The 27929-nt window shown below is 40.9% G+C and overlaps 1 protein-coding gene across 2 annotated transcripts; it reads left to right on the top strand.

Moving 5' to 3' along the window:
• The first annotated feature begins 67 nt into the window (after nucleotides 1-67).
• LOC146008041 (tRNA N(3)-cytidine methyltransferase METTL2-like) lies at nucleotides 68-26812 on the top strand. 2 transcript variants are annotated; one of them, XM_083146926.1, is made up of 10 exons: nucleotides 68-192; nucleotides 509-898; nucleotides 11158-11249; nucleotides 14689-14915; nucleotides 16076-16125; nucleotides 17514-17574; nucleotides 18517-18656; nucleotides 20423-20529; nucleotides 20914-20979; nucleotides 26248-26812. In XM_083146926.1, the coding sequence occupies exons 2-10, from the start codon at nucleotides 696-698 to the stop codon at nucleotides 26406-26408; spliced, it is 1107 nt and encodes a 368-aa protein (XP_083003052.1). In that variant the 5' UTR covers nucleotides 68-192; nucleotides 509-695; the 3' UTR covers nucleotides 26409-26812. The 2 variants fall into 2 exon arrangements, with proteins under 2 accessions (XP_083003052.1, XP_083003053.1); XM_083146927.1 differs by lacking the exon at nucleotides 68-192 and having other exon boundaries at nucleotides 260-898.
• Nucleotides 26813-27929: the final 1117 nt, after the last annotated feature.

Here is a 27929-nt window from a genome sequence, read left to right as displayed (position 1 = left end):
GCTGGAGGACGGATTATTTTATTAACCTTGCATATTTATCGTGTCTCATTCATTTCCAACAAGACTGATCATCCCTTCGCAACGACGCTAGTTCAGAAGCAGCTAAAATAATCTCCTACATTAACCCCAGAGCTCCACCTCTTCCTGAGTGGATACATATACTTCCCTTCACGCTGACTGACAGAACGGAAGGTACCTACCTACACGTTATATATGATGTATTCTGCTTTAAAGAATGCCTGCACAACAAGCTATAGCTTGCACATTTAAAAGGTTACTAAATTACACCTGATGTAGTACATAGCTTTCACTGAATCCTGCACAACCTAGGTCACAAATGAGTATTAGTTATTAGCTTATTACAATCCCGTAACCGTCTAGTTTCGAATGAAGCAATTTATGCTGAGAGTTGTAGTACAACGGCAGATACGTACATTGGATATATTCATGGTGTTTGTTTCATGTGTAATAATACGTAATCTTTTACTTTGTATCTCAAATGTGATAGTACCCAAAGTCTCGTATTTAAGATTCCGGAGCTGGCGCTGTCTACAAACATCCGCGCCTGTACTGCAGCTTGGTCTGGGGACCGGAGGTAGCGGCGCCGGCGGTGGCAGCGTTCTCTGTTTGCTGACAACCTAACCTCCTAGCACACACGTGGTGGTGGTAATAGCACCAAGAACGTCCACTTCCTGATGAGGCGTTGTTTAACTATTGATTGGCTCACACGTTCCTGGTACCGGCCCTTGGCAGTCGCTGATTGGATATTCTCCAGAGCGTTCATCATGTCTGTGGTAAAAGAAGCGTCTACGGGAAGAACCACTATGGAAGATAAGAGGCCACAGTTCGGCCATCGGCACTTGAGAGATCCCAGTCAGGTGTTCCAACACAATGCATGGTAAGGGATCACATTTATAGACCGTTTGGGATGTAGAGACAGGTAGTTAAGGAAATGATTAATATTTAGCCTTGGAGATTGATTATGCGCAGAGAGATAAAGTACCAGACAATCGGCTCTTAACTGTCATGTTACAGACTCAGGGTGGGATCTATTAAAGCAGGCATGTTCAAACTATGGCCCTCAATCTGTTGTGAAACTACAAGTCCCATCATGCCTTGCCATAGTTTTGCTATTAGGGAATGCTAAAATTATAGCAAGGCATGCTGGGATGTGTAGTTTCAGAACAGCTGGAGGGCCATAGTTTGGACATGTTTGTATTAAAGAAAAAATGTGGCTAAAAGCCTTTTGATACCTTTCACCAGGTACATGGGTACAAGCTCCGGAATGCAGAGTTTGATGTCCGTCCATTCCTCGGTTATGTCCGTTTTTTACCCACACCCTGTTCCTTGCAATACTAATTGCATATATTAGTACATATGTGATTCATATCAAGGTGGTGTGACATGAGATGATTAGTTGGTGGATTATGTCTCCACTTATCACTCTATAAGGCTTAAGGTGCCCATACATGCTGATGATCGCACCCAGTGGTGGCTCTGCCACTGCTGTGATTCCCGGCCGCCGCACTCCTGAGTCCCCTGCACGGGGCCAGCGCATGCGCGGTAACTTCATACATACTTCTCATGCGCTGGCCTAAACCTCCGTGGGCTGCCTTTGCAGCAGCCCCTGGAGGCTTGATCGGGTTCCGTTATGGGCTGGATCGCATCGGAACGCATGCGGTTTGTGTGCGATGCGAGCACAGTACAAAAAGTATGTGCAGCACATACTTTTTGTATTGTGCAATACGATGCCCGCAGGAGCATGCATTGCATCGCACAGTGAAAATGCACCTTTAGTACATTTGCATAAAGCATTTGAAATGACAGGTGAAGATCACAGAAAAAGATTCCAGAGGAAGACCTGGGGAGGCATCAGCAATGCAAAAAAGCTTAAAGGTGCAGATAGGTCTAGAGGGACTTCCGGCGTCACTCCCGATGTGAGTGGACGGACGCGAGCAGAGCAAGCCCCGCTGCTGCCTCAGCATATGCAGCACAAGAGAAATGACCGCTGATCCCCTATTGCCTCTAAGACACCCAGCATAAGCGGACGCAGCATGGGATAATAGCTGAGAGCGGCAAGGCATCTCTCCTCCACCAGCAGAACCAGTCAAATTACCTGACATCAGAGAACAGCTGAGACCTACGCAGAGACTGACACTTGGAGCCGCCGGCATCATCTCTCTCTCCCCACAGACCCCGCAGGCTTGCGTATCGGCAGTTGAGGAGGGAAAGTGACGGACAGCTGGAGCCGCGGGCGTCTAGCCCCCCCCCCTCTTGCAGACCCGGCGCGACACATTGAGCTGAGAGCAACGGCTGGTGCCACACTGGAGGTGAGCGGGCGGCCACGGGCAGGTGAAATCCCGGGAGCACGGCCACAGTGGGGGAGAGAGATACCCGGCAGGAGAGCAAAGTATACCTGGGGAGGGCCCCTGCAGCACATTATAATTGCATGCTGACTACAGCCTATTGAAGGAGAAGGGGCCAATTGCGGTAATTGAGGCTCTGCTACATAATATCCCTGTATTATTGGCCAATATAACTGGATATCTGGGCTAGTGTGGTCACACAGATAACGGCTAATCAGCTATCTGCCTGGAAATTATACATACAGAGCGGGACCCCGCGATTTGAACTCTCACTGAAGTTTTAATACCCACTACTACAGCATATTGTATGGAAAAGCACTGAGTCTTCTCTGGAGGTGAGAGCTCCAATATTGTATCTGTACATTGTAACTATCAATACAAGACTGCAACAATTTAACACCATAAGATCCCTCTCTGTATTGCCTGTATGAACTGCAAATCAGTCGGGTGAGGAGGAGGATAATTAGACAAGTTAAGCCACAGGAGCTGTATGAGGAAGAGACCAGGGGAGCACAAACATAAAGGAGACCCATAGTAAATGGGAGATAAAAGGCGGCGAAATTGCAAAAAATCTTTCTTGCGATACAGATATACCATACAGATAAAACCAGCAGTAGGAGAACATAAGCTGGTATATGGACAAATATTTGATACAGCAGATGCCATCCAAAGCAAGACAGAAGGCAGCAGAAGCTAAGATGGCGGCCGCAATGCAGACCACACCAGGTTCTAAACACAAGGCACAGAAACCACCCTCTCCCCAAGCCTTGATACCAGATACAGACCCACCGGCACTTTATGAGACAGTGGTTAAAGCCATACAAGCTACTATGGGGCCCCTGATGGAAGCACAGGCTGAAAAATTCTCTCTGGCGGTACAAGATATAAAGCAGCAGCTGCAAGTGATAACACAAGGCCAGCAGGAGACAGACAGCAGGGTTGGAGAGTTATTCAAAGATGTTACTGATATGAAAGTAATAAATGGAGAGCTTCAAAAAGCTGTCTACCAGCTCCAGAATAAAGTGGATGCACTGGAAAATAATTCCAGAAGGAATAATTTACGCATAGTGGGGCTGGATGAAGCCCTAAAAGGGCCAGACCTGCTTAACTTTCTGTTGCAGTCACTGCCTGATATACTTAAAATACAAAAAGAATGTGAGGGGATGGTAATTGAAAGAGCCCACAGACTGGGACCCCCCCGAAAGGCTTCTAACAGTAGACCGAGAGTGGTGATCTTCCGCTGTTTAAGTTTTCGCCATAAAGAAATAATTTGGTCAGCCTCTCGGAGACAGAGAGACACATCTTGGAAAGGGGAAAAATTTATAATCTTTCAAGATTATTCGGTGGAAGTGACTAGAGCAAGGCGCGAATTTGTGCCTATGTGCGCTAAGCTGTTTGATGCAAAAATTAAGTTTTCACTGATATTCCCAGCCAGATTACGGATCTTTGAAGGGGACTCCTTTAAAGACTGCTCCACAATTACGGAAGCAGAAGAATATTTGGAGAAGAGAGAGAGAGCATCTGGGTCTCAACAGAGGGAGGGTGTTAATGGGGGCACTTAATGTCCAAAATTAAGATGGGAACAAGGTCATTGTGGAAAATTAAGTCCATAAAGAAAATGTATGAGAAATGTTATGTCTGTTAAGCACATGTTCAAGAAGTGGCTTATACCATCTCCTAACAGGAACAAGAAATACAGAAGATATGAGCGCTGATTAGGATATTCTACACTGCAGCTGTACCAAAAGGGGAAATTACCTAAGCCCCTTGAAGTAGATCAAGCAAAAATTGAGTCAGGGACCAGCTGTCAAATAACAGAACGCGGCACATTGCATCGTATCGGCTACAGAAGCAGGTGGCCTGCATACGGCATTACTACCTGCAGCACAGAGGGTGAGACGCCAGCAGCTTGATCAGGAGCGCAGGATTGGACAGCGGAAGTCACCTAACAGCACTATTCCACTCCTGAGGAAGCCGCTGACACGATTATCGAGGCGGAGAAACGCGTAGAGGTCTGAGGGGACATCTTCTTGGCTACAACCAGGTACCAACCTACTGCTCTTTGACATGACCGTATAATAGGGACTGCACCAACGGTCGGAGACAACGTTGTGGGTTCTGCAAAAGCCTAAAGAAACACCCCATCCCTGCCTCAAGACTGGTGACAAACCTAAGTTTATTATACCTCTGCATGTGCATAACAAAAATTAACTTTTAAGCTATAATCAACCTAAGCTTTGGATATACAACTAACAAACGCTGGCATGCATTCAGCAAATTACTAACCAGTTTGGTTGTGATGGGAATGGACTAACAGCTTTATATGTATTGTGAGTCTTGTCTGTCTATTGTGGCCATGAAATTGTATACTTTTTAATAAATTACATTTATATTCAACACAGCGCTGTACCATATTCTTTTTTCTTTTATACCATCTCCTATCTGTGTCAAATTATAGCTAAAAACATAGGACGAGGCTAAAAATTAAGGATCAGCAAAAAAAAAAAGTAAAAGTGATTCTCGCAGATAAAAATATAGAAAAATAAAGCTCAGATACAATGTGCTGGGGACGGCTAGGGACAACTCTGCTAACAGAAGGTGATCAGAATGGCTAGCCAGGGGGCAAGTCATAATGTAACCGGAAGTCTAATATTAGTTTTAGTAAAGGTGGCTGTAGCAGAGGGCTACAGCATCTATTGTTTGTTTGTAAGTACCCCCATGTATGTATTTGTTTATCCACATGTAACCTGTTTTGTTTCCCCTTTGGATAAAATACATGACATGCCCAGTGTTAAGATGATATGATAAGTTTGAAAATCGGGACACTAAATGTAGGAGGTATTAATACTCCAGCAAAAAGGAAAAAAATTCTGATATACATAAACAAAATTAAGATAGATCTGATACTGTTACAAGAAACTCATCTTCTCCCCTCCGAGGTCATAAAACTGAATATATTAAAATGGAAAGTAGTTGCTTCGGCAACTTTTAATTCTAAAGCCAGAGGGGTTGTTATACTAGCTAAAAATACCCTGGATATAGAGGTACATAAGGTAGAGGAGGATGCTCAAGGGAGATATGTTATAATGGAAACCACTATTCAAGGGAAAAAATATGGGATATGTAATATATATGCACCAAATACTAAATCTCGGGAATTTTTCATACCCCTGATCAATAAACTTCAGTCTTTTACCACAGCAGAGATAATTGTAGGAGGAGATTTAAATTTAGTAGCCTCTAACATGTTAGATAGGAATATGCCCGCCTCTAAAGGAAAACAGAAAACAAACCCGTTATTTATAGAGATAGTACAACAGTTACATTTGGTAGATGTATGGAGAGCTTGCTTTCCTACAGAAAGGGAATATACGTGCTTATCGGCAGCACATGGAACAATGTCGAGAATAGATTATTTACTGGTTACGACGAGTTTGTTTCCAAGGGTAATAGACTCTAATATTGAACCGATATGTATATCGGACCATTCGCTCAGTTGGATGAAGATAGCAACAACAGTGGATAAGGGTCCGATACGTCAATGGCGATTTCCATCACATCTTACTAATTTGCCACTGTTTAACAATATGATAGAAGAGACATGGTCGGAATACATATCTGGGAATATAGAGTTGGAAGAAAGGGATCCTATGCTATTATGGCAAGCATTCAAACCTGTAGTTAGGGGAAATATTATATCTTATTGTAAACATAGGGAAAAAATATTAGGCTCTACATACTTAGAGGCCCAAAAAGCTCTAACAGAATCCTTTCAAAAGTTTAAGCAATCCCAGTCTCTACAAAATAAAAAAACGTATGTAGAAAAGAAGCAAATTTTTGATAATATCCTCTCCTCAATTGAGGCAAAATATTCATTCCATAGAGACGCGGCAATTCACAGATACGGTAATAAAACAGGGAAATTGCTCTCAAATTTACTCAAGGATCGGTTTCAATCACCTACCATTCAAACCATAAGAACATCCAATAACAAACTTATAAGACAGGCATCAGGGATAACTCAGGTGTTTAGGGATTTTTACTCTCATCTCTATTCAGCCCCACCTATAAATAGAGAAAAACAGGAGGAATTCTGGGCTAGAATAAAAATCCCTCAGATTTCTTCGGCACAAGCTGAGTCTCTGGCCCTCCCAATAACTAACGAAGAGGTAATAAAAACAATAACGTCCTTAAAAACAGGGAAATCCCCAGGACCGGACGGGCTGTCGAATGAGTTTTATATCTTGGCATTAAAAATCAGCCCGCTGCTAGTTAAAGTCTACAATAAGATTATGGAAGATACACAAGTACCATTATATTTTAACTCAGCAATTATAAAGGTATTGCCAAAAATGGGGAGGGATCTGGAACAACCAAGCTCATATAGACCAATAGCACTTTTAAACTCAGATTATAAAATAATGACAAAAATTCTATCTAATAGATTAAAAATAATTATGCCCACAATCATCCACCCAGATCAATCTGGATTTATATGGGGTCGCCAATCAGTAGGGAACATAAGAAAGGTAATTACGATCATGGACTGGATCAAACATCACCCAACAAATAAATCAAATGTAATAATATCACTAGACGCTGAAAAAGCGTTTGATATGGTAAGCTGGGAATATATGTTTAATGCAATGAAGAGGTTTGGGATACCGGATAAGTTTAACAGCTGTATTAAAAGATTATATACAAAGCCAATGACACAAGTGCTGGGAAACGGATTTCTTTCACAACCTTTCCATATTCAGAGAGGGACAAGACAAGGGTGTGCTTTGTCACCATTACTATTTGCCCTGGTATTAGAACCATTGGCAATATCTCTGCGAACATCGACAGTATATAAAGGGATAAGGGTCGGAAATATAGAAGCAAAACTGGCGTTATATGCCGACGATATGTTGGTATTCGCATCAGACCCTATTAAATCAATCCCAGTTATTGTCCAGTTAATTAATGATTTTTCCTCCTTTTCAGGATATAAGGTTAACTATACTAAATCAGAACTCATGATATTATCAGGTGATCCCAAACCTCTGGAATTGGACAAAGAAATAGCTCAGTTCCCGCAGGGGACAAACTCATTTAGATATTTAGGCATACAAATCCCCAAAAATATTGACCAGCTATATATTTGTAATTTTAAACCGGTCCTGGTAAAAATCACCAAAATTCTTAATGGATGGATTAATTTACCATTGTCATTGATAGGTAGAGCAACAGTTATAAAAAGTGTAGTACTCCCCAAACTAACATACCTACTTCAAATGCTACCCATAGCACTTTCTAAACAGGATGGGAAATATATTCATACCATATTCTCTTCCTTTTTGTGGGCGGGGAAAAAGGCTAGAATAGCGTATACCAAACTACAGCTTCCAAAAGCTGAAGGGGGGATCAATATGCCAGATATGGCAGTAATAAGTAGAGCAATAGCGTTTCGGTACATTGTAGATTGGTTTGGGGGTAGATCTATATTCACTAACTATGAGTTAGAGTTGGAATACTTATATCCTTTTTCCCCAAGTGCCCTCCTCCACACGCCTAGAAACAAAATTCCACCAGAAATCAGGGACAGGGTACTATTTAAAGACATATATAAAGCATGGATAGAGACAAATAAGAAAATACGACACCCACAAAATTCAAGATTTACAACATTCTGGGGAAACCCATTATTTATTCCTGGGCTGGAAAATAATCTTTTCCTAAATTGGCGAGAGAAGGGGATTTCGGCTATTAGAGATGTATATGACCCAGGGGGGGGAATGTTATCCTTTCTGGAACTAAAGGAAAAGTATGGACTATTACATTCACAATTTTTTATGTATTTACAAGTGAGACATTTTGTAAATTGTCATCCCTCAGCAATTAGAGAAGAAAGTATGCAGGACCCGATACAAGTACTGTATAAGATTACCCGATCTAATATATATAGATTGAAAATGTACTATGCCCATTTACATAATACCAACAGGGATAGAAAATGGCAAAAAACAGTAACTAAGTGGCAGACAGATATTCCCAGTATACAGGGAGTAGAAGATATTCTGACAAATATGGGGGAAGCATATAGATCACTATTTTCGGTGTCACTTCAGGAGGTATTTATAAAAATAATGTCAAGAGCGTATATTTCACCGGCTCAGAGGGCTCATATGATAGTGGAGGCTTCTGACAATTGTGTGAAATGTAAAAGACAGGGCGCATCTTTATTCCATAATCTTTGGGAGTTTGGGAAAATAATACATTTTTGGAATAGAGTTGTTAATTTTGTCAACGCTACATTTCAGATAAGAGTAACTAGATCTCCCCTAGCATGTTTACTGCTAAATATGAGGGAATGGGAACTGGGAAATAATAAGAAATCTCTTACTCCTATTTTGATGGTTATTCTGGGAGTAGCTAATAGACTAGTATTAAATCATTGGATAAAACGGTCCGCTCCATCAATTATGGAACTTAAAAATGCGCTTCTGAAGGTAATATATATGGAAAGAAGAGCAACCCTCCCAGATGTGGAAAAAGGTATTATACTTTTCTATAGAAAATGGGGGGTATATATTGAACAATTGGATGAGCAAACAAAAGAACATATCTTGAAATTGTTTGAGAATACAAATTGGTCTGCGCATAGACAGTACTAATAAATATTGTGAATAGGAGGAAGTTAATACATGAATAGGATTGTGGATGATATGAAATGAATAAATAATAAAGCGAGCAAATAAAATTACCTCATACATTTAGTAAATATTTGGAGACAAAATTAACGAAGGGTATGACTGCATAATATATGACTAGAATCGGATTAAGTTCCTTACCTAATGTGTGTTGTTAGTAAGTGACATGAATTATGTTATAAGTGAATATACATAAGCGTGAACATAAGGGGTGAAGAGGTAAATGAAGGATTTAATATACTATGCCTGGAATGTGCGATCATAGTATATCACATAAAAATCACGGTATTTATAGTTTGGGTTAAAGGAAAGGAGACCTTTGATAAAGACCTCCAGCGCACCACACAAGAATATTTTATTTATTTATTTATTTATCCATTTATTTATGTATTTTTATTTTATTTAAATTTAGTATACAGACCACAAGACACTGAAGAGAAACTGAGGAAATAATTATTTAAAGACACAGAGTAACACTACACTAGTCAAATCACAAGGGTTAGGCTCAATAGAATAACACACACACTGAAATATAGTTTAAAAGTAGAATGATCGCACATAAGGGCATGATATATAAGTATATAGAAAGGACATAAAAAGTAGCAAGATTTTCCGTATATAAAAAGATAGAATAATATGTATAGAAATAGAGGGAAATCTGCTAAGAGGAGGAAACCTCTTGAGGAGAGGAATTGATAATAGAAAATTTGGTTTAAGGATGAGTATTAAGAGAAATTAATTCACATCTCGAAATGTTTGAAAATGCTTTGTTTGCGAATATGTATAAGGGATATGTATAATTGATATATATGTTTGGAATTATGTTCTGGAATATGATAAAATAAAATAAAAAGTTATAACAAAAAAAAAAAAAAAAGGTGCAGATAGATTATTAAAACAATAGGTGTTGTGTGGTTATTTTATTATTGCCTTTGCAGTGGGACTATGGATACCAGCAGGCCTTTAATGCCCCACATGCTGGTACTTGTGGTTCTCCAAGTACCAACAGGTTGGGTATGTTTGCTTAACCTTAAAGGCCCATACACACTGGGCGTCTTTGAGCTGAAAGTCGCTCAAAACAGCATGTTTGAGCGGCTTTCAGCTCCAAGCCGCACAGTGTATATGCCCCAGCGATGAACGGTGAGCGCTGCTGCGTGCTCCCGCAAAAGCCATTCATCTGCTGGTAATACCAGCAGATGAGCGGCTTTGCATAGCTCTGCGCTATGCAAAGCAGTCCTCTCCCCTCCGTCAGTGCCTGGCAGGGGGAAAGCCGCTCAGTGTGTATGCACTGAGCGGCTTTCCCCCCAGCGATGAACACTATCATCGCTGTCCATACACACTGGGCATAGTCGCCCAGTGTGTATGGACCTTTAGTCCCACTGTAAAGACAAAGAAAGATTTTTTTATTCTTTTTTAGTCAATACAAGACTCCTGGGAGTACCACCAAATAAATTAACAGGGAATTGTACCCAGGTTTATCCTTCATTATATTGTTCAAATAAACACCATAGTATTCTTAGGCACAGGTCGGTGTGGAATCACACCTACTCTGGTACTAATTCCACTGTAAAGGACAATATTACTTTATACGCAAGCTATCCACCACCTAGGGGTGGGGGATAGCCCAGGTCTGGGGTACCCTGGAAGGGGACTGCCCTTTATTTGGGATGGTCTCCATCTCCCCAAGAACCCTACGCCTGGGCTGACTATTTAGGGTGGGTTAATGCATTGGCCATGGGACACCGTTATGTTTGTCCCCCCCCCCCCTGTATTTTTAGAACTAGTGCTTAAATTATATCTATGTCAGCTGCTGTTTGCATTTAACCCCCTCTACCCTAACTACTACTTTCCCCCAGCACTGTCTGAGTTGCTGCGTGCCCTGAACCCCCATTATATGTGATGAGACACACAAATCGTTGAGTAGTACCCCATTTTGTAAGGCGTGGGGTCTCTGGGACCCATACATTTTACTTTTTTTCGCTTTGCACAAGCACTGGTTTGGTGGGCTACACTTCTTTCATGTTCACGCACATTAACCTTTTTCAATGTTGAAAATCTATTTCTTTTGAATTGCAGAAGTCTTTTCATTTTTATTTTAGGGACAATGTTCAATGGTCTGAGGAGCAGGAATTAGCAGCTCAAGAGAAAGTCCTAGAAAATAGCTCTCAGCCGGTGTCACTTGAGCAGCAAGGTAAGTGGCAGTGTCCTAAGGCTGGTTTCACACACTCCGGCTCCTGCCGGACGGTGAAATCCCGCACGGCCAGGGAGCTGTGCCGCACACACAAGTTTAACATGGAAGGGATGGCCACAGCCCGGCAGCCGTCCCTTCCAGTGGTGGGATCCGGCTGCAGCCGTGCGGCCGGGTCGTGGCCGTCCCGTGTGAATGGACACAATAGTGTCCATTCACAACTAATGTGTGCCGCACGGCTCCCTGGCCGTGCGGGATTTCACCGTCCGGCAGGAGCCAGAGTGTGTGAAACCAGCCTTACCCTTCGCAATGCTGATGATAGATCTGTCTGAGACAATGAATTTGGAACTATGGGAAATATTCTGGTTCAATGGCAAAGACAAATTCACACTCGGATGGACAAAACCATATGCACTGCAAGTGGGGCTGATGTAACATGTGCAGAGAGAATTATATTTGGGTGGGGGATGTACTTCAATATAATACCTATACTGCAGTGTGAAAATAAAGCAGCCAGTATTTACCCTGCACAGGAACAAAATAACACCCAAATCTAATTTTCTCTGCACATGTTACATCAGCCCCACCCGCAGTGCACATGGTTTTGTTAATCTGATGCCGCGTTAGCACTGCTCGTGTGAAATACCTGGCTTTTACCCAGCATTTTAATGCCGGGGCTCCACCAACGGACCCCCATTCTCACTGCTAAGGCAAATTCCCAGGTGAAGCAGTTCTACCTGGTAAGTGTCCTTTAACACAATTTCAAAAAAGGCAAATGTTTGTGGAATATTGCAGCGCAATTAGTTAAGTAGGGTGCAGCTTGTCAAACATAGAAAAGAAGGTACACCACCTTCTGGGAAAATCTTTACAAGGCAGTTTTAATGTTTGAACTTAGCGCAACCCCAAGATGTTAGATGCACAAAAATTTGTTTAGAAATTTATTATGACATGACAAATATTGACATGTGTTGGTCATAAACAATTCAATAGACATACATATATAGCAAATTAAAAATTCTTCACCAAGCAATAAATGGACTGGTGCGTCCATAAAGTGTCCTGGTGTCCAAAAGTGCAAAGTGTGAAGTGCACTGGGATTGGTAGTCTGTATCCAAATGAGTAGCTACACACCAGCACTTTATTAAGGACTCCTCCATAGAAAGCCATCTGCGGTGGTGCCGCAGAACTTCAAATAGAAGTATAGCCCACCTCAATCTCCATCTATGGTGAGATAAAATCCTACTTATTTGTGCATAAATCCCCAGTCCATTTATTGCTTGGTGAAGAATTTTTAATTTGCTATATATGTATGTCTATTGAATTGTTTATGACCAACAAATGTCAATATTTGTCATGTCACAATAAATTTCTAAACAAATTTTTGTGCATCTAACATCTTCTTAAGGGGGTTGCGCTAAGTTCAAACATTAAAACTGCCTTGTAAAAACTTTAACACTATTTGTTTTTTGCAGTGTGAACGGGTCAACCTGTGTCTGCATATCCGGGTCTCAAATCCGGGTAAAAGCATGGTTGGAGACCCAGGAATTTTTGACACGGGTTGATAAAAAAAAGTTGTTAAAAGGCAAATTACCGGTTCGACGCGCTAGCCCATGGAATTTGCCTAGCAGTGAGAATGGGGTGTGAGAGTGACTTTGCCTTTGCGAGTGAACCAGAATAACCCCCTGTGGGTCTAATTCAGACCTGATTGCAAAGAACCTTTTTTCACAAATGCATCTGCAGGTGGGGCAAATGTAATATGTGCAGAGATAGTTAGATTTGGGGGAGTTATTTTGTTTCTGTGCAGGGTAAATACTGGCTGCTTTATTTTTACACTGTAATTTAGATTTCAGTTCGAACATGCCTTACTCAAATGCAGCATGGTTTTGTCCATTTGAGAAAAATGATGATTTGCGATCAAGTCTGAATAAGGCCCTATGTATAAATGCTGTAGCGATCTTGAGTCCTATGTAGTTATGGAGATTGAGCTTCCATCATCAAAACATTCAATGTGTTGGTAACTAACCACAGAAACAAAAATATGTATTAATAAATACACTATGATGGTTTGCACATGTGCGGCAATGACCCGTGGCTGTTCTCGATCTTAAAAATCATTTGATTGCAATCTACCGTCACAAGAAAAAATAGATTTTGTGCAACTATCCAAATTCAATGTCCATCCCCACATGTAAGGCTGTACCGAAGACAGTAGGTGAAAGAGAGAGAAATAACTTTATATCTCCTTGTCCCATATGCTACTAACTTTTACCTGCCAGCACAGCTGAGTTTATTGTCTGCTTCAGGTAACTGTAGCAAGCAGGAGGAGGAGATCACAGGTGCACACTAATTATAAATGCTAAACCTATTAATAATATTGCTGTATTGCATTTCAGAGGTTCTTCGCATAATGATGGCTATTATTCAGGCAACTGTCTCCTAGCTTACTAAATTGGAAATTTGTAGATGTGTGCAGCCTGCTCCCTCTACCCCGCAAAAAAAAAAAAGTTACCGTATATACTCGAGTATAAGTTGACCCGAATATAAACCGAGGAACCTAATTTTACAACAAAAAACTGGTAAAACATATTGACTCAAGTGGGACCCTCACTCGAGTATAAGCCGACGGGGGCTTTTTCAGCATAAAAAATGTTCTGAAAAAGTAGGCTTATACTCGAGTATAAAGGAGAAAAAGGGGGGGTCAGCACTAGGTGTCGCCCCCGGGAGCGCTTGTTATGAACTGTTTAGTCAATAAGCTGCTGCTATAAAGAGGGAGGGTCAGTCCCCTCAAATAGAGACAAAGAAAAAACAAAGAAATAGCAGCGCTAATAATTAATGAGTGAATCAATTTTAAAGGTAAAAATACACACTTATTTATTAATACCTATATGGTATAACATTTCAAACATATAAAAGTAAAAATGGACAAAAAATATATAGTAAAAATGTTGGTTTAAAAATAAGGTTGCCAGATCTCACGTAATAGGAGTCACGTAATAGTCCCTTGCCTTGGGACTACTCCTATTACGTGAGATCTGGCAACCTTATTTTTAAACCAACATTTTTACTATATTTTTTTTGTCCATTTTTACTATTATATGTTTGAAATGTTATACCATATAGGTATTAATAAATAAGTGTGTATTTTTACCTTTAAAATTGATTCACTCATTAATTATTAGCGCTGCTATTTCTTTGTTTTTTCTTATACTCGAGTATATATGGTACCTAGTTTTACCATGCACATGAACTAGATAATCATCTGAGAAAGCTACATTGACATGATCATAATGCTAATTAGGTTCTAGTCCTTGCATAGACAGTCGATAACTATTTATATTTGCCAGAATGATCCAATCTATTAATGTGTCTGCACATGTCATTGCCATTTTAGAAATTTGTGTCCAGCTATGGTTTCTTGAAACCCGTTTGTCTTTCTTCTCAGAGGAATATGAAAATAAAGCCAACAACTTTTGGGACAAGTTTTACACTATCCATGAAAATAAATTCTTCAAAGACAGACAGTGGCTTTTCACGGAGTTCCCTGAACTGTGTTCAAACCTTAAGAGCAAGCCGGACGAAGATGGAGGACAGAAGGAGGATTCACAAGTGGCTGTGGTTAATGTGGAAAAAGAGTTTCCAGGATCTTCAGCATGTTATCGTATATTAGAGGTAACTATATGGCCACCCACGTCACCCATGCGATTTTGTATCTGACATCGTAGCGCAAATATCTAGCATTATTTTCCTTGAAGCATGTTGTGAGCTTTTAATTCGATGACAACCCTATAAAAATGGGTTAATTCCCTAGTGCAGAGAAGGGAAAACTAGACCTTTCTGAGAGACATACTGTATAATGTGCCTCCACATAGCTAACAATGTAGTGGATACACACTGGACAAATTAAAAAAATTGTCATAACAAATGGTCGTTATCCGCAAATGTGGATTTCACTTGGCTGTATTTTTATTTATAAAAGAAAAGTTCAGTCACTGTGAGTGATATTTTTTTTGAAGATCGTTGACAGCGACCTAAAAAAATCTATTACACATACTGGTTGTACCCATTTTTTTTGTTTGTTTTTTCAAACCTCACCTTTTTTTTTTTTTTTTTTTTTTATGCACATGGGGCCAGATTCTCTAAGCTTCAAAAGTGATAAAATGGAGAGTGATAAACAGCCAGCCAATCAGATCCTACCTGACCTTGTTCAAACACAGGGGGTTATTCTAGTTCATTCTTTCTGACAAAATCCTTCTTAGATGGACAAAACCATGTGCACTGCGGGTGGGGCAGATGTAACTTGTGCAGAGAGAGTTAGATTTGGGTGGGGTTTTTCTTCAAAGTGAGATCTATATTGCAGTGTAAAATAAAGCAGTCAGTATTTTCCCTGCACAGAAACAAAATAACTCACCCAAATCTAATTCTCTCTGCACATGTTACATCTGCCCCCCTGCAGTGCACATGGTTTTGTCCATCTAAGAAGGATTTTGTCAGAAAGAATGAACTAGAATAAACCCCACAGTCTGTGACATTGCAGGTAGGATCTGATTGGCTGGCTGTTTATCACTCTCCATTTTATCACTTTTGAAGCTTAGAGAATCTGGCCCTTAATGTCTTATTGATTAATGTACACTATAAAATATGTGAGACAGTCAGAGGTTGTACTCCACAGATCACTGAGCATGCTGGGATTGTGCTGATTCAGTTTTGAAAGTCAGACACACTCAAGTGAGTAACATCAGTCTGATGGAACCTTGGCCCAAGAACAAGGTGCCCTTCTATGTCCTGGGAACTGCAGATGACATGTAACCCTTTTGCTTCTATATACTCAGGTGGGCTGTGGTGTTGGAAATACAGTCTTCCCAATTTTACAGACAAATAAGTAAGTACTGTTATGTGTTTGGCTGGGAGGAACAGAAATTGCCATTCTTTTAAGCCTTTTTTTTGTGATCTCTCTTGATTAGGAAGCTACTAGTGTTTGTCTCTATTTATTTACTATTTTAAAGGGATAAATGTGGATTTTATGTGTTCTAATTCAGAGCTCAACAAATCCAGGTCGCCATGGCAACCAGATCAGGTTTATTTTTATTTTTTTGCCACAAGGGAGGAAGCAGCATCTGGTCGTGGGCCAGCGTTGCCCCAGTGGCAGCAGCGCATCCCCCCCCCCTCCTAACAGAGCAGTGGCAGCACATCTCTTTATTTCTCCCTCCCTCCCTGACAGTCCCTCTCTGTCTTTCCTACTAGCAGGAGACTAGCTCAAAAGTATATGTGATGGGATCCAGGAACAGTGGAGAAGGACCCCAACTTTATAAAAAGTCAGGGGTCTCCAGGACCCACACTTTTTCACTGACCGCGATCACTGGACCCTCTCTCACCTCACTCCACCCCACCCTCTTTTGCCACACGTCGCCTCACTCCCTCTCAAATCCCATCACCTCACCCCTTTGCTCTCTTCTGTTGCCCAGGCACATCGCACCATGTATGGGCAGCCTTAAGCTTGTCTGGCCTCCTACACTTCCGTCCTGGCTTCTAGATTTAAAAAAAAAAGTCCTGTTCTAATTAAATGACTTAAGATTGTATTAGTGTTTGGTTTGACTAGAAGTGAGCTGCAGGTGATGTCACTTGCACCTGGGTGTTAGTGGATGTTAATGGCCACAGTCCTATGCTAGTTTTATTTATGTATTTGAGATCTCAAATGTCTGCGGGACACCGCTCCCTGCTTATCCCCTACACAAACCCAACATACCCCTTTTTGGGGAAAAAGGCATATCGCAGCACCAAGTGCAAGACTTTACCCACAGGAACCCGGGACAGTAGACATAAACCCGGGACAGAGAGACATAAACCCAATTGGGTGTTTGGTTAAAAGGGATCTGTTGATACCCTGATTCCCCCAAGGGGGCTCACGGCAGCATTGTGCAAACGTGCCCAACTTGTCAATTACCAAGTATTACACCTTGTATGTCATTTTTTGAATATGTAAAGTGCATCATTATAAATAAAACACTTTTGCACCCAACATTGACAAATCCTTTATTCAAACACAGACAGGTGTAGCACTTCAGCCCACCCTTTTCCATCAGAACATGTGTTTTGTTTACACAAAAAGGACATAAAACCGAGAAATCTCACACACAAACACTAATATAACAGCTCCAGGTCAAAAGAAACCTTGCATATGAGGAAATGTAAATATAAAACCACCTGACATTGGGTGAGCTTGTGAATAACACGTTATATTTCTTGACTGTCCTCTCTGTTTGTTCTTAGTGACCCCGGCCTTTTTGTATACTGCTGTGATTTTGCAAGTACTGCAGTGGACATTGTGAAGGTATGTAAGGATCTAAAGCATACCTTAAATTGGCTTGGCAGATGGACAGAAAATATTCAGGCAATTATCTGATGAAATAATATAGATATAAACGAAGTAAAGGTGGAACACTCTTAAAGAAGAGTAACAAGGAAAAGACACTTATTTAGAAATGTGCTATATATATATATATATATATATATATATATTTTTTTTTTCGATAAAGTCCGCACTCATATATTGCGTCATAGATGAGGGAGGTGCTCCGACAGATGACTAAACATCAAGGTATATCGGAAGTGAAAAAGGGCACTCACCATTTTAAAAGTAATTTTTGTATTTTATTCCATCATAATGAAAAAAGCTGACGTACCATCGACGTGACGTTTCGGTCTTGTGAAAGACCATCATCAGGATTCCATACAGCTTATAAACAGCAACTGTCAGACAAGCAACCTGGCATCCATCCCAGGGATGGATGCCAGGTTGCTTGTCTGACAGTTGCTGTATGGAATCCTGATGATGGTCTTTCACAAGACCGAAACGTCACGTCGATGGTACGTCAGCTTTTTTCATTGTCACACAGAGAGGTAGATAGACATGGATGACAGTGGCACACACTCGGGTTTACACAAAAAGCAGTCAGACTACAGCAGTAGTTTCCAACGTTTCGGAGTTTAATCCGTTGTCAAGGACAACGGATTAAACTCCGAAACGTTGGAAACTACTGCTGTAGTCTGACTGCTTTTTGTGTAAACCCGAGTGTGTGCCACTGTCATCCATGTATATATATATATATATATATATCATCTATATCACGGCAATGCAGTACATACATATATTTTTACGTAAACATATTATTCCTAAATTCAATGTGTATGTATCTCAAAGATGTGTTTTTTTGGTACCAAGTGTTGATGAAAGGATTTCCAATTTCCTACTTGTGTTTTGTGTTCTTTGCAGAGTAATCTTCATTATGACCCATCCCGATGCTTTGCCTTTGTCCATGACCTCTCCGATGAGAAGTCCTCTTTTCCTATTCCAGATGAGAGCCTAGATGTTATTATCTTGATATTTGTCCTTTCTGCTATCCATCCAAGCAAGTGAGTGAGCCAGATTCTGCACCAAGACTGAAACCAGAAAGGGATATTTGCAGATCAGGCATTCTAAGCGTTCAGCACCTCGTTAATCATCATTATTCATAATTTTTTTTTTTAACTATTTTGTTTAATCAATAGAAGCCATTGGTGTGCTTTTATTATATGCACATACTGGGGCTTCCAATCAGAATCTGTTTATAGATGTAGCATGTGTAAAATTGTCGGTACTTATGTAATATCTGGTCTCCCGTTTTTCTTATGAGACCGCGTCCCCTCGCGGGGCTCGCTGCGCTCGCCACGCTTCGGGCACGGTGGCTCGCTGCGCTCGCCACACTATATAAAATCAACTCCATGCGTAGTTGGATAGTAGGGGTATGAAAAAATGGGGTGCATTTAACATGGGAGCCCAGATAATACATAAGTACCAAATTGTCTTATTCTGCATGCTGCTGCTTTTAAGGAATCATGTTTTTTCTTTTGACTGTTTTCCCAATATGTTGACATAAATTTTATAATTTTAATGCAGGTTATTAAAAAGACCTAAACATGAATGACACATTAAAAGCATACAAGAGTTACCAACTCGCACCAAAATAAGGTTCAGTAACCATATCGTGAATGACTTACAGAAGTGGACATAATTGGTACACTAGTAACAGAATGCTCTCTTTGTTGGTGATGCGGAGATTAGCACAAATATACTGTAGGTGGAAACACAAATAAAATATGTTCTTTTCATTCATCTGAAATGCATATTTCTAAGTGGCAGTTAGAGGAAACTGGTTCTCACTGGAACAAGATGGCAAGCTAAAGGCCCATACACACTGAGCGACTTTGAGCTGAAAGTCACTCAAAACAGCTGGTTTGAGCGGCTTTCAGCTCAAAGACGCCCAGTGTGTATGCCCCGGTGATGAGCAGTGAGCGCTGCTGCGAGCTCCCGCATCATCGCATGGAAAGCCGTTCATCTGCTGGTATTACCAGCAGATGAGCAGCTTTGAAAACGGCTTTGCATAGTGCTGCGCTATGCAAAGCTGTCCTCTCCACGCTGACAGCGTCAGGCAGGGGGAAAGCCGCTAAGTGTGTATGGATCTTTAGAGTTACATAAGCTATAAGCCATAGCTAATGACATTTAATTAAGGAAGGTGACAAAATCACTGTTGTGTAAATTGAACCAGTGGCTATATGTAGTTTAGGAACTAGAGCATCCTAAAATTGGTCACACCTTTTATAAATATTATGAACACTGGGGGAAATTTAATAGGAAGGGAAATTCAGAGTGTGAGAGATTTGGTAAAAAAATCTCCATTTAAAAAAAAAAAAAAAATTTTTATAAAGCTGCAATCATTTACACTGCAAAACCAGTTTGATTTAGAAGTGTAAATGATTGCCGCTTTAAAAAACTGCAGGTTTCTTACCAAATCTCTCACTTTCAGAATCTCTCTTCCTATTAAATTTCACCCAATATGTGTTACATAAAATGGCTGCTTTCTTGTGTACATGAGAGATTTTCTTTATGACCTCACTCTACACATTTGCTTCACTCCTTAATAGTGTGATATTTCCTTATTATACATTTAATTAAGTCACTTTCAGTCTTAAATTGCACTGCTACAGGGTGTAGACAACATTTTATGGAATAAGCCTTTTTGTATGACTGTAGTTTGTTTCAATTACACATGACCTATGCAATGGGCCCTTCTCTTTACAACATACTGTACAGCTTTGTTTCTACATTTAATACTGTTCGTTCTGTCCTTTTCCTTGTGTAGGATGCAAGGTGCGATTACACGACTTAGCAAGCTGCTGAAACCTGGTGGGTGCATTCTCTTAAGGGACTATGGCCGCTATGACATGGCCCAGCTCCGCTTTAAAAAAGGTACTGATGCTCTTGCCTAATGACCAGAAATGTGTGTTGTTTAGGAGTTCTACCAGTAGAGAAGGGCTTTTATTTGTTTTTGTGGAAGTTGTTTTGACCAAGTGTCTGTTGACATCACTGGTAGACACCAGGCACCAATTGGCCATTCCTGGTATCTAGTTACATATACAAAGATAAAAACGCCATCAAGAAGGTTTAACATTAAACTACAGCAGGGTAGTTTCCCTTATTTCACCTGTAGAGACTGAAAGCTACTGGTACTATGAAGTCTTTGAATGTTTGCATATGATAACTTGTGACATTTACCCACAGGATGTGTGTATAAATAATATTCATATATAATGACTTTGTGCTCTCATGCAGTGTGTCTTTCTAATCCTGTAGGACGATGTCTGTCTGAGAACTTTTATGTGAGAGGAGATGGAACAAGGGTTTACTTCTTTACACAAGGCAAGTATATGTGTATGTCTGTTCCAGTTCTGCCTTTTAGTTTGGCAGCATCTCAAATAACTTTTCACAGAGGCACTAGTAACATTAATAGCTGGATTAAGAAGGTGGTGTCAAGTTGTGGCCATATTTGGATGACAAATCAGAACAGGCAGTTAAAACCCAATGATCACAAGTGATAACTTCTCTGCATAAACATAGATTGTGAATCAATCAATTGGTTTAATCAATTGCTGGCAACAGGTGTGAATTGCCATTGCTGCAGCATTTAAAGAACCCTAGGCTCAGCCGATTTGCACCCAGATTCACACAAATGTTCTTGCCGGTCCATGTGTACCCAGCCTGAAATCGCTGCTGATTTAACACAGCATGATGCATGTCATCACTAGTGACATCCCCCCCACGGGTTAAGGCAACATATCATGTAGTCAGTATGTACTTTACGCTGTATGACTACAAGCAAACTTTATTGGTTCCAACCTAAGGTTGTCAAGAGAAAGCCAAGAACTCTCTGCTCTATGTGCAAAAGACACAAGGGATGTCTGACAGATCTAGAATGGTTAATGCAAACCAGACTCTAGAACTGCACTCTAGTAGTAGTAGTAGTAGTAGTGGCCATCCAAAATCATCAAGGGGCAGCAGAAGCCTAGTAATGATTTATGAAGAAGCAAAATGAGTCTTCTTTCTGCCCATGATAATCATCACATTTACCATTCTTTGTTGGAGACAAGGAAAATCTAGACCTGGGCTATTCAATTCAAAAGCAACTAATTCTGAGGAATGGCCTTCAACTCAGAAAGTGTCACAGCTACTGCTACAAAGATTTGTCAGTCCCCAAATGGACCGTCACAGGTAACTACAGCAGGAGTACTGCATCAATTAATTTTCAGGGATAGAATCCAGTGGCTGGTGACAAACAACAAAATCTGAGCCAGAATCTGAGGTTCGGTACATGGAAAAAGAAGCAGAGTTTCAACTGGTACCCAAAAAGTTAAGCAGAGCTGTACTTGTTGTGTTTTAAAACCTACTACTGTAAAGTAGTCTATGGCATCCAAAAGGCAATGAGAACAGGAGTAAGTGTTACACAACAAAACCAGGTACAGGTATTCAGAGTAATGCTGTGTACACACCAGAATGATTTGGCCTCAATTCTTTCAATTTTGACACATCTAATGACCGATTGTATGTAAAAAGAGTAGAATTGTGGGGCGTGGCTTGACCGGCATTGGGAGCGGGTGTGGGGGACCTGAGCTCCGCATAAATCCTGTATAATTATCCTGCACCGGGACCCACGGACAATACCTACTTACCTCCGCTGTCTCCTGAGAAGCTCCTTTGCCTCCGGCGCTGCCTGCGGCTCTCCTGGACAGTTTGTGGAATCCTGAACGATTGGCTGGGCCTCGTGTATCCTCTCCAGACGCGGGCGCCATTTTAGATCCTCTGTCGGCTCTGAATGAAGCTGGAGTCCCTGCTGTGCGGTTCCAGTGTCCGACTGTGCTGGCGACTTTTGCCGGGCGACTGGGCGGGTGGGGGCGCCTGGTGACTCTCCGGAAGATTGGCGGCAGAGAGTGGGAGCTGTCTCGCCGCACGGAGGGCTGGCGTCATTTCGCTTGCCTGTCTCCTGGGCTGCGGTACCTGCACAGAACTGATCCTGCGCTGGGCTTGACAGGTACCTATGATATCCGTTTTCTGGAAACTGCAAGGCGGGCTATAAGCCTGGTACTGTGGAGATCCTTGATCCACGCTGGGCTATACCAGTGTCGCAACTGGAGGTGAATGAGCGTGGATTCCTGCCACCAAATAGTCTGCACAGATATTTGGCTGTTATTCTTGAATCCTCTATTATCGTACTGCACCTTCTACATACCAGTGATATTCATTATACACCTGGCGACGTGCTAGCCGTCGCCCTTACATGTGTGCTTAGCTAATTTGCAGCCAAGGATCTACTGTATCAATCAATACTATTTCTATATACTGAATGCTGTGCTGGATCATGGAACTCTCCGCTCAACAAATACTTTTGGCGATTCAAGCCTCTACTGCCAGGCTTCTAAGCAAGCTTGATGATATATGTTCTGGTGGCCCGTCTTCTTTCTGTATCCCTGATGGTGTGATGGAGACTGTAAAGGTTGTGGAGGGCAACATGCCTACATACACTGCATGCTTGAATTATAGAGCTCCTATATCAGCCCCAGAAACATATATTTTTATGGATCTGTCTGCTGTAAAATTTGTCTTGGTGGCCTTAAGTCTCTGGGTAGCTATGCTTGCATGTCCTCAGCGCTGCCTGGATTATCCCCGAGATGCTGGAGACAGACACCTTTTTGCTTTTTCTCCTATACTATATGGACTTAAGGACTGGCCGGATTGATAAATTGTTCTTCGTGATCTCTCCCACTGTTCCTACTCATTCCTCTTTAACAGCACTATTAGTTTCCTATTAGTAATATTCTGTTATGCATATATAAATATCCTGATTTTACTTTTAATGCTTACCATGTGATTCTGTCATACACATTCTGCATGACGAATGCACATTCACTGACAGTGATGGTGGGGGAGGTGTTCTTATTTTGAGCTGCCTACACATAAAGGTCAAGTCCACTACTCCTGATATATATTTTCTGTTCTATTATCCTGCAAATAAAGGGTGGGGGTTGCCCCTAGTTATTATCCGGTTATTCTCCTTTTTATATGTGTGTGCGTGGGGGGGGGGGGTGGGGGGGGGGTGGGGGGGGGGGGAGCTGGGTAATAGATAGGTAGTTTAGTCCGGTGGGGGGTCACGTTAAGGGATCCAGGTACGCCTAGTTGGGGGTGGGTTGTACAGGGTGGGGGGTGGGGAGGGTTGTTTTGGGTTTTTGGGTGGGCCTTGTTAATTTTAGATTTCCTACTTCCTCTGTTGGACCAGACATTTGATTATGCAATGTCACATTTTCTCAGTATAGTGATCTTTTCGCAATGGGTAATACACTGTCAAGTCAGACTACGCTGTTTGCAAGGTTGATATTTGGCTATATTCTAGTGTGATATTTTACCATGGTTGCGCATGTATATACCCGTTATTCCTGGAGCCCAGATGGCGCCTTTGGGTAACAGGAATCTCTACATCCTGTAACGAAACGACTGCTTGACGTCTCCATACATAATACCCTAGATTTACTTCGGTCTCCATATACTATTTTTTCATTATCGATATCCTGCGCATCACATGCTGTATACGCACCCTGTCACTGTATTTCATTATACGTGGAATTTGTTGTCTGTGTCTATTATACCCTATGTTTATGTCGGGTGGGTACTTATGTAGTATCTGGGCGCCCGATTTTTTGATTGTATGCCTTAAGTTAAGGCATACAATCAGATGTGATGCCGCATCGCATGCGACCATCGAATGCGATGCGATGACCTGATTTTTCCATAGGAATCAATGTTAAAATGGACTGAGTCCATTTTAACATGGAATTCAATGGGAAAAAGGGGTCCTTTTCATACCCCTACTATCCAAGTGGGCATGGAGTTGGATATAAACCTGTGGCGAGCGTAGCGAGCCACCGAGCCCGAAGCGTGGCGAGCGGACGGTATTCTGTGTCCCCTCGCGGGGCTCACCACGCTTCGGGCTCGGTGGCTCGCTACAGGTTTATATCCAACTCCATGCCCACTTGGATAGTAGGGGTATGAAAAGGACCCCTTTTTCCCATTGAATTCCATGTTAAAATGGACTCAGTCCATTTTAACATTGATTCCTATGGAAAAATCGGGGCATGCGATGTGCCCGATCCGACCCGATTTTTAAATCGGGCACCCAGATACTACATAAGTACCATCGGGTGTTATGTTTATGTTAAAAATCACAATAGAAATTTTCGAATAAAAAAAAAAAAGAGTAGAATTGTACATGGTTTTTAATGCGATTCCGATCCGATGTGCGTCCCTGCCGGTCGTTTGGTCGCTTTGGAGATTTTACCTGCTGCACTAAGGATTTGCCATCTACATTGGATTGGGTACCGATCGTGTACTCCAATCTAATCGCGCAACCGTCTTATGATTTCAGGAAATCTTCTCACAATCGTCGCATGATCATGGTCGTTCTGGTGTGTACCCTACATTATTTACAAGATTGGGATGGAAGCATGATCCCATTTGCACTATGTGCAGCTTTCTGTCAGGACCTGCTCTTACTTTACATTGTAAGACATCATTAAGACTGAAATAATGTATGAGCATAAATCGCTATTTTCACATTTTTCAGCTGCAAACTTTTTATTTTATGGTGCTCATTGTATGCAAATTGGAATGTTTGCAATATGATACAATTTGCTGGCTGATTTATTCCATAGTGGTTTCAGCCACCTTTGCGACCCTAAACTAATCTGCAATATTGTGGTACAGCATTTTATTTAACAGAATTGCCTTTTACATAATTGTTTAGCTCAATGTTGGTGCCCACCAATGCAGCATGCAGTGTTTTAGCCCAAATTATGAACTGCACGATAGAAATAAACCATACGGGAGTTGACATTTTTTTTCTTTCAAGTTCCATATTAGGAATCTGCATTTCTGACAGAAAAAAAACACATACCATTTCAGAAGTGTTTATATGTAGCATTTCTCTTCTGCAGCTTTGAAATGGCTTCTGCTACATTATCTTCCATAAGCTGGAAAAAAAAAAAGCAGACTGCAATGTTTGCAGAGACCAAATGCTCCAACAGACCCGTAGAGTCCTTATGAGTACACAGTGCCAAAATGCAGAAAGCTGCATATTTCCGTTTTAAAAGACTCTTGCCTGGCGTCACTGCTAGTTAAAAAACTGTTTATTAACTCAACCTGGTGATTGTAGTAGTTAATGGACCTTTACTTATACACACAAATTTGCATGTCATATGAAATGCAGACAAACTTGCAGTTGGCTTTCTTAAGCGGATTTGTCTGTACCGCATTAAAAGCTGACTGCTACAGTCATTGCAGTTGGTGTGGGAGGTACTGTGCAGGGCAAACATGAGGTCTGTTGTAGTCCATTGCTTGGATGTAATTGAGTAATGCATCATGTGCATGAAAGACCCCACTTTTTTTAGTCCTTAAATGTCTAATTAAACCTAGCTACTGGCCTTTTAATGCAGGTGATAGTCCAATCCTTTTATAACCGGTGTAATTATGTACTTATGCCTCTGTCTCCGGTATCCCTTTTTATAGCTTGTTTGAACCTTTTAATGTAAATTCAATATTATTGTTTGTTCTACCTTGTGATTGGAGACATGTATTTCTTCTCAGATGAACTTGGAGATCTGTTTACTAATGCTGGTTTAGAGAAAATGCAGAATATAGTGGATCGGCGGCTGCAGGTAAACCGTGGGAAACAACTGACAATGTACCGTGTGTGGAACCAGTGTAAATACCGCAAACCATGTAACTCACAACTACAAGACCGATGATGAACTATATTGTGATTATGTGTATCGTTGGACTGCTAAAGAGAAGAATGCTCCGTTTACAGTGGACATTAAATGCTGAGAATGCAGCACCATCATTTGCCCTTTGTGTTCTGTGCCAAAACAATGGTACATCTGCCACTAAGAACATGTCCATATCCACAAATATATATATTACAGTATTTGCTCTTAAGAAACCTTTAACTTTATGGTAAAAGGACTTTAGGGACAGTTTGGGGGCAATTTGTGCATTTCTGTACTGTAGCATTTGATGCATTGTGACCTTTTAATCAACCCTTTCCTAACTGTTACTGCCATTGTTGTTTGAATCACTCTAAATTGTATCTTGTATGATCAGCATAGGAACAGAGCATATTTTATTCAAATAAAGGTTTTTTTTAATTACATTTTTATTTTACACTTGTTTTAATATATTGCATTGTTTCATGTGTGATAAAAAAAAAAAAAGAGTAAATCTTACTTTGTAAACCATCTTACACATGTTAATTAAAGTTGTGACACAATATAGAATATATGAGGGGGTGGGCGGACTGCACACCCCTATTCCAAACATAAGAGGTGATCTCATGCTGAGACTTGTAGTTTCACACAAAAAAAATAAAAAATGCAGACGCAAACTCTAATCAGAGCGATTATAATACATTTGCAGTGTAACCTAGAGCAAAATTGAGGTACTTGCTATAGCTATATATATATATATATATATATATATATATATATATATATATATATATATATATATATATATATATATATATATATATATATACACCCACCAAGCACGACCAGGTGACCTCAGTGTTAGGGACCCCACCACATGAGGTTACCTGGTCGGTTGTTTGGGCCATATATTTTATAACCTCCTAATGGGCCAGATGTATCAAGCTTCAGAAAGTGATATAGCCAACCAGCTCCTAATTGTCACACCACAGGCTGGGTTTGTGGAAATGATAGTTAGGAGCTGTCTGGCTGGTTGCTTATCACTCTCCACTTTGATAATTAGGGTGTGCAGTCAAAAGTCCCCCCCCCCCCCCCCCCATATATTATATAATATGTACACTATAAGGTACCACCTACCCTAGCAGGTTTAGGAAAGGCACTATGATGGGAAGTCCTTAATAAATATATACAATTTTTTTCAGGTACTGTATAGGGATGTTTGTCACTTGGGGCCCCATGGATTGATTGGGGAATCACATTGCAATACTTTTTTTAGGCACCTTATTAGTTTTATGTCTATTTACCGCCTTTTAACATTTTAATTATTACTTTTCAAGAATGTTACACCCCTAACACATAGCTGTTGCTTCTTATTTATGTAACACTTGAACCTCACTAGTGTAATACCTTGGGGTGGTTGGCCTGTGCTGACTTGAAGGACTGAACTTAAACCTTTGTGTTTTGGGGTGTACATACAATTCTATTTTGACTAACTTTCTATTCGCTTTTGCTTATATAGTCAAAATCGAAAGGGTTTCCAGCCGTGTTCGATTTCCATTCATT

The sequence above is a fragment of the Crinia signifera genome, chromosome 6 (genome assembly GCF_055691185.1).
Source record: "Crinia signifera chromosome 6, ASM5569118v1, whole genome shotgun sequence".
In the NCBI taxonomy this organism is placed as follows: domain Eukaryota; kingdom Metazoa; phylum Chordata; class Amphibia; order Anura; family Myobatrachidae; genus Crinia; species Crinia signifera.
Note: the sequence above shows the minus strand (reverse complement) of the source record. Positions and strands in the feature narration are given on the sequence as shown.

Coding starts and splice junctions, on each gene's coding strand:
- LOC146008041 (XM_083146926.1), top strand. CDS start 696: ATGAGGCGTTGTTTAACTATTGATTGGCTCACACGTTCCTGGTACCGG. Junction 18,657..20,422: donor TCTGCTATCCATCCAAGCAA/GTGAGTGAGCCA, acceptor TTCCTTGTGTAG/GATGCAAGGTGCGATTACAC. Junction 20,530..20,913: donor CCAGCTCCGCTTTAAAAAAG/GTACTGATGCTC, acceptor CTAATCCTGTAG/GACGATGTCTGTCTGAGAAC.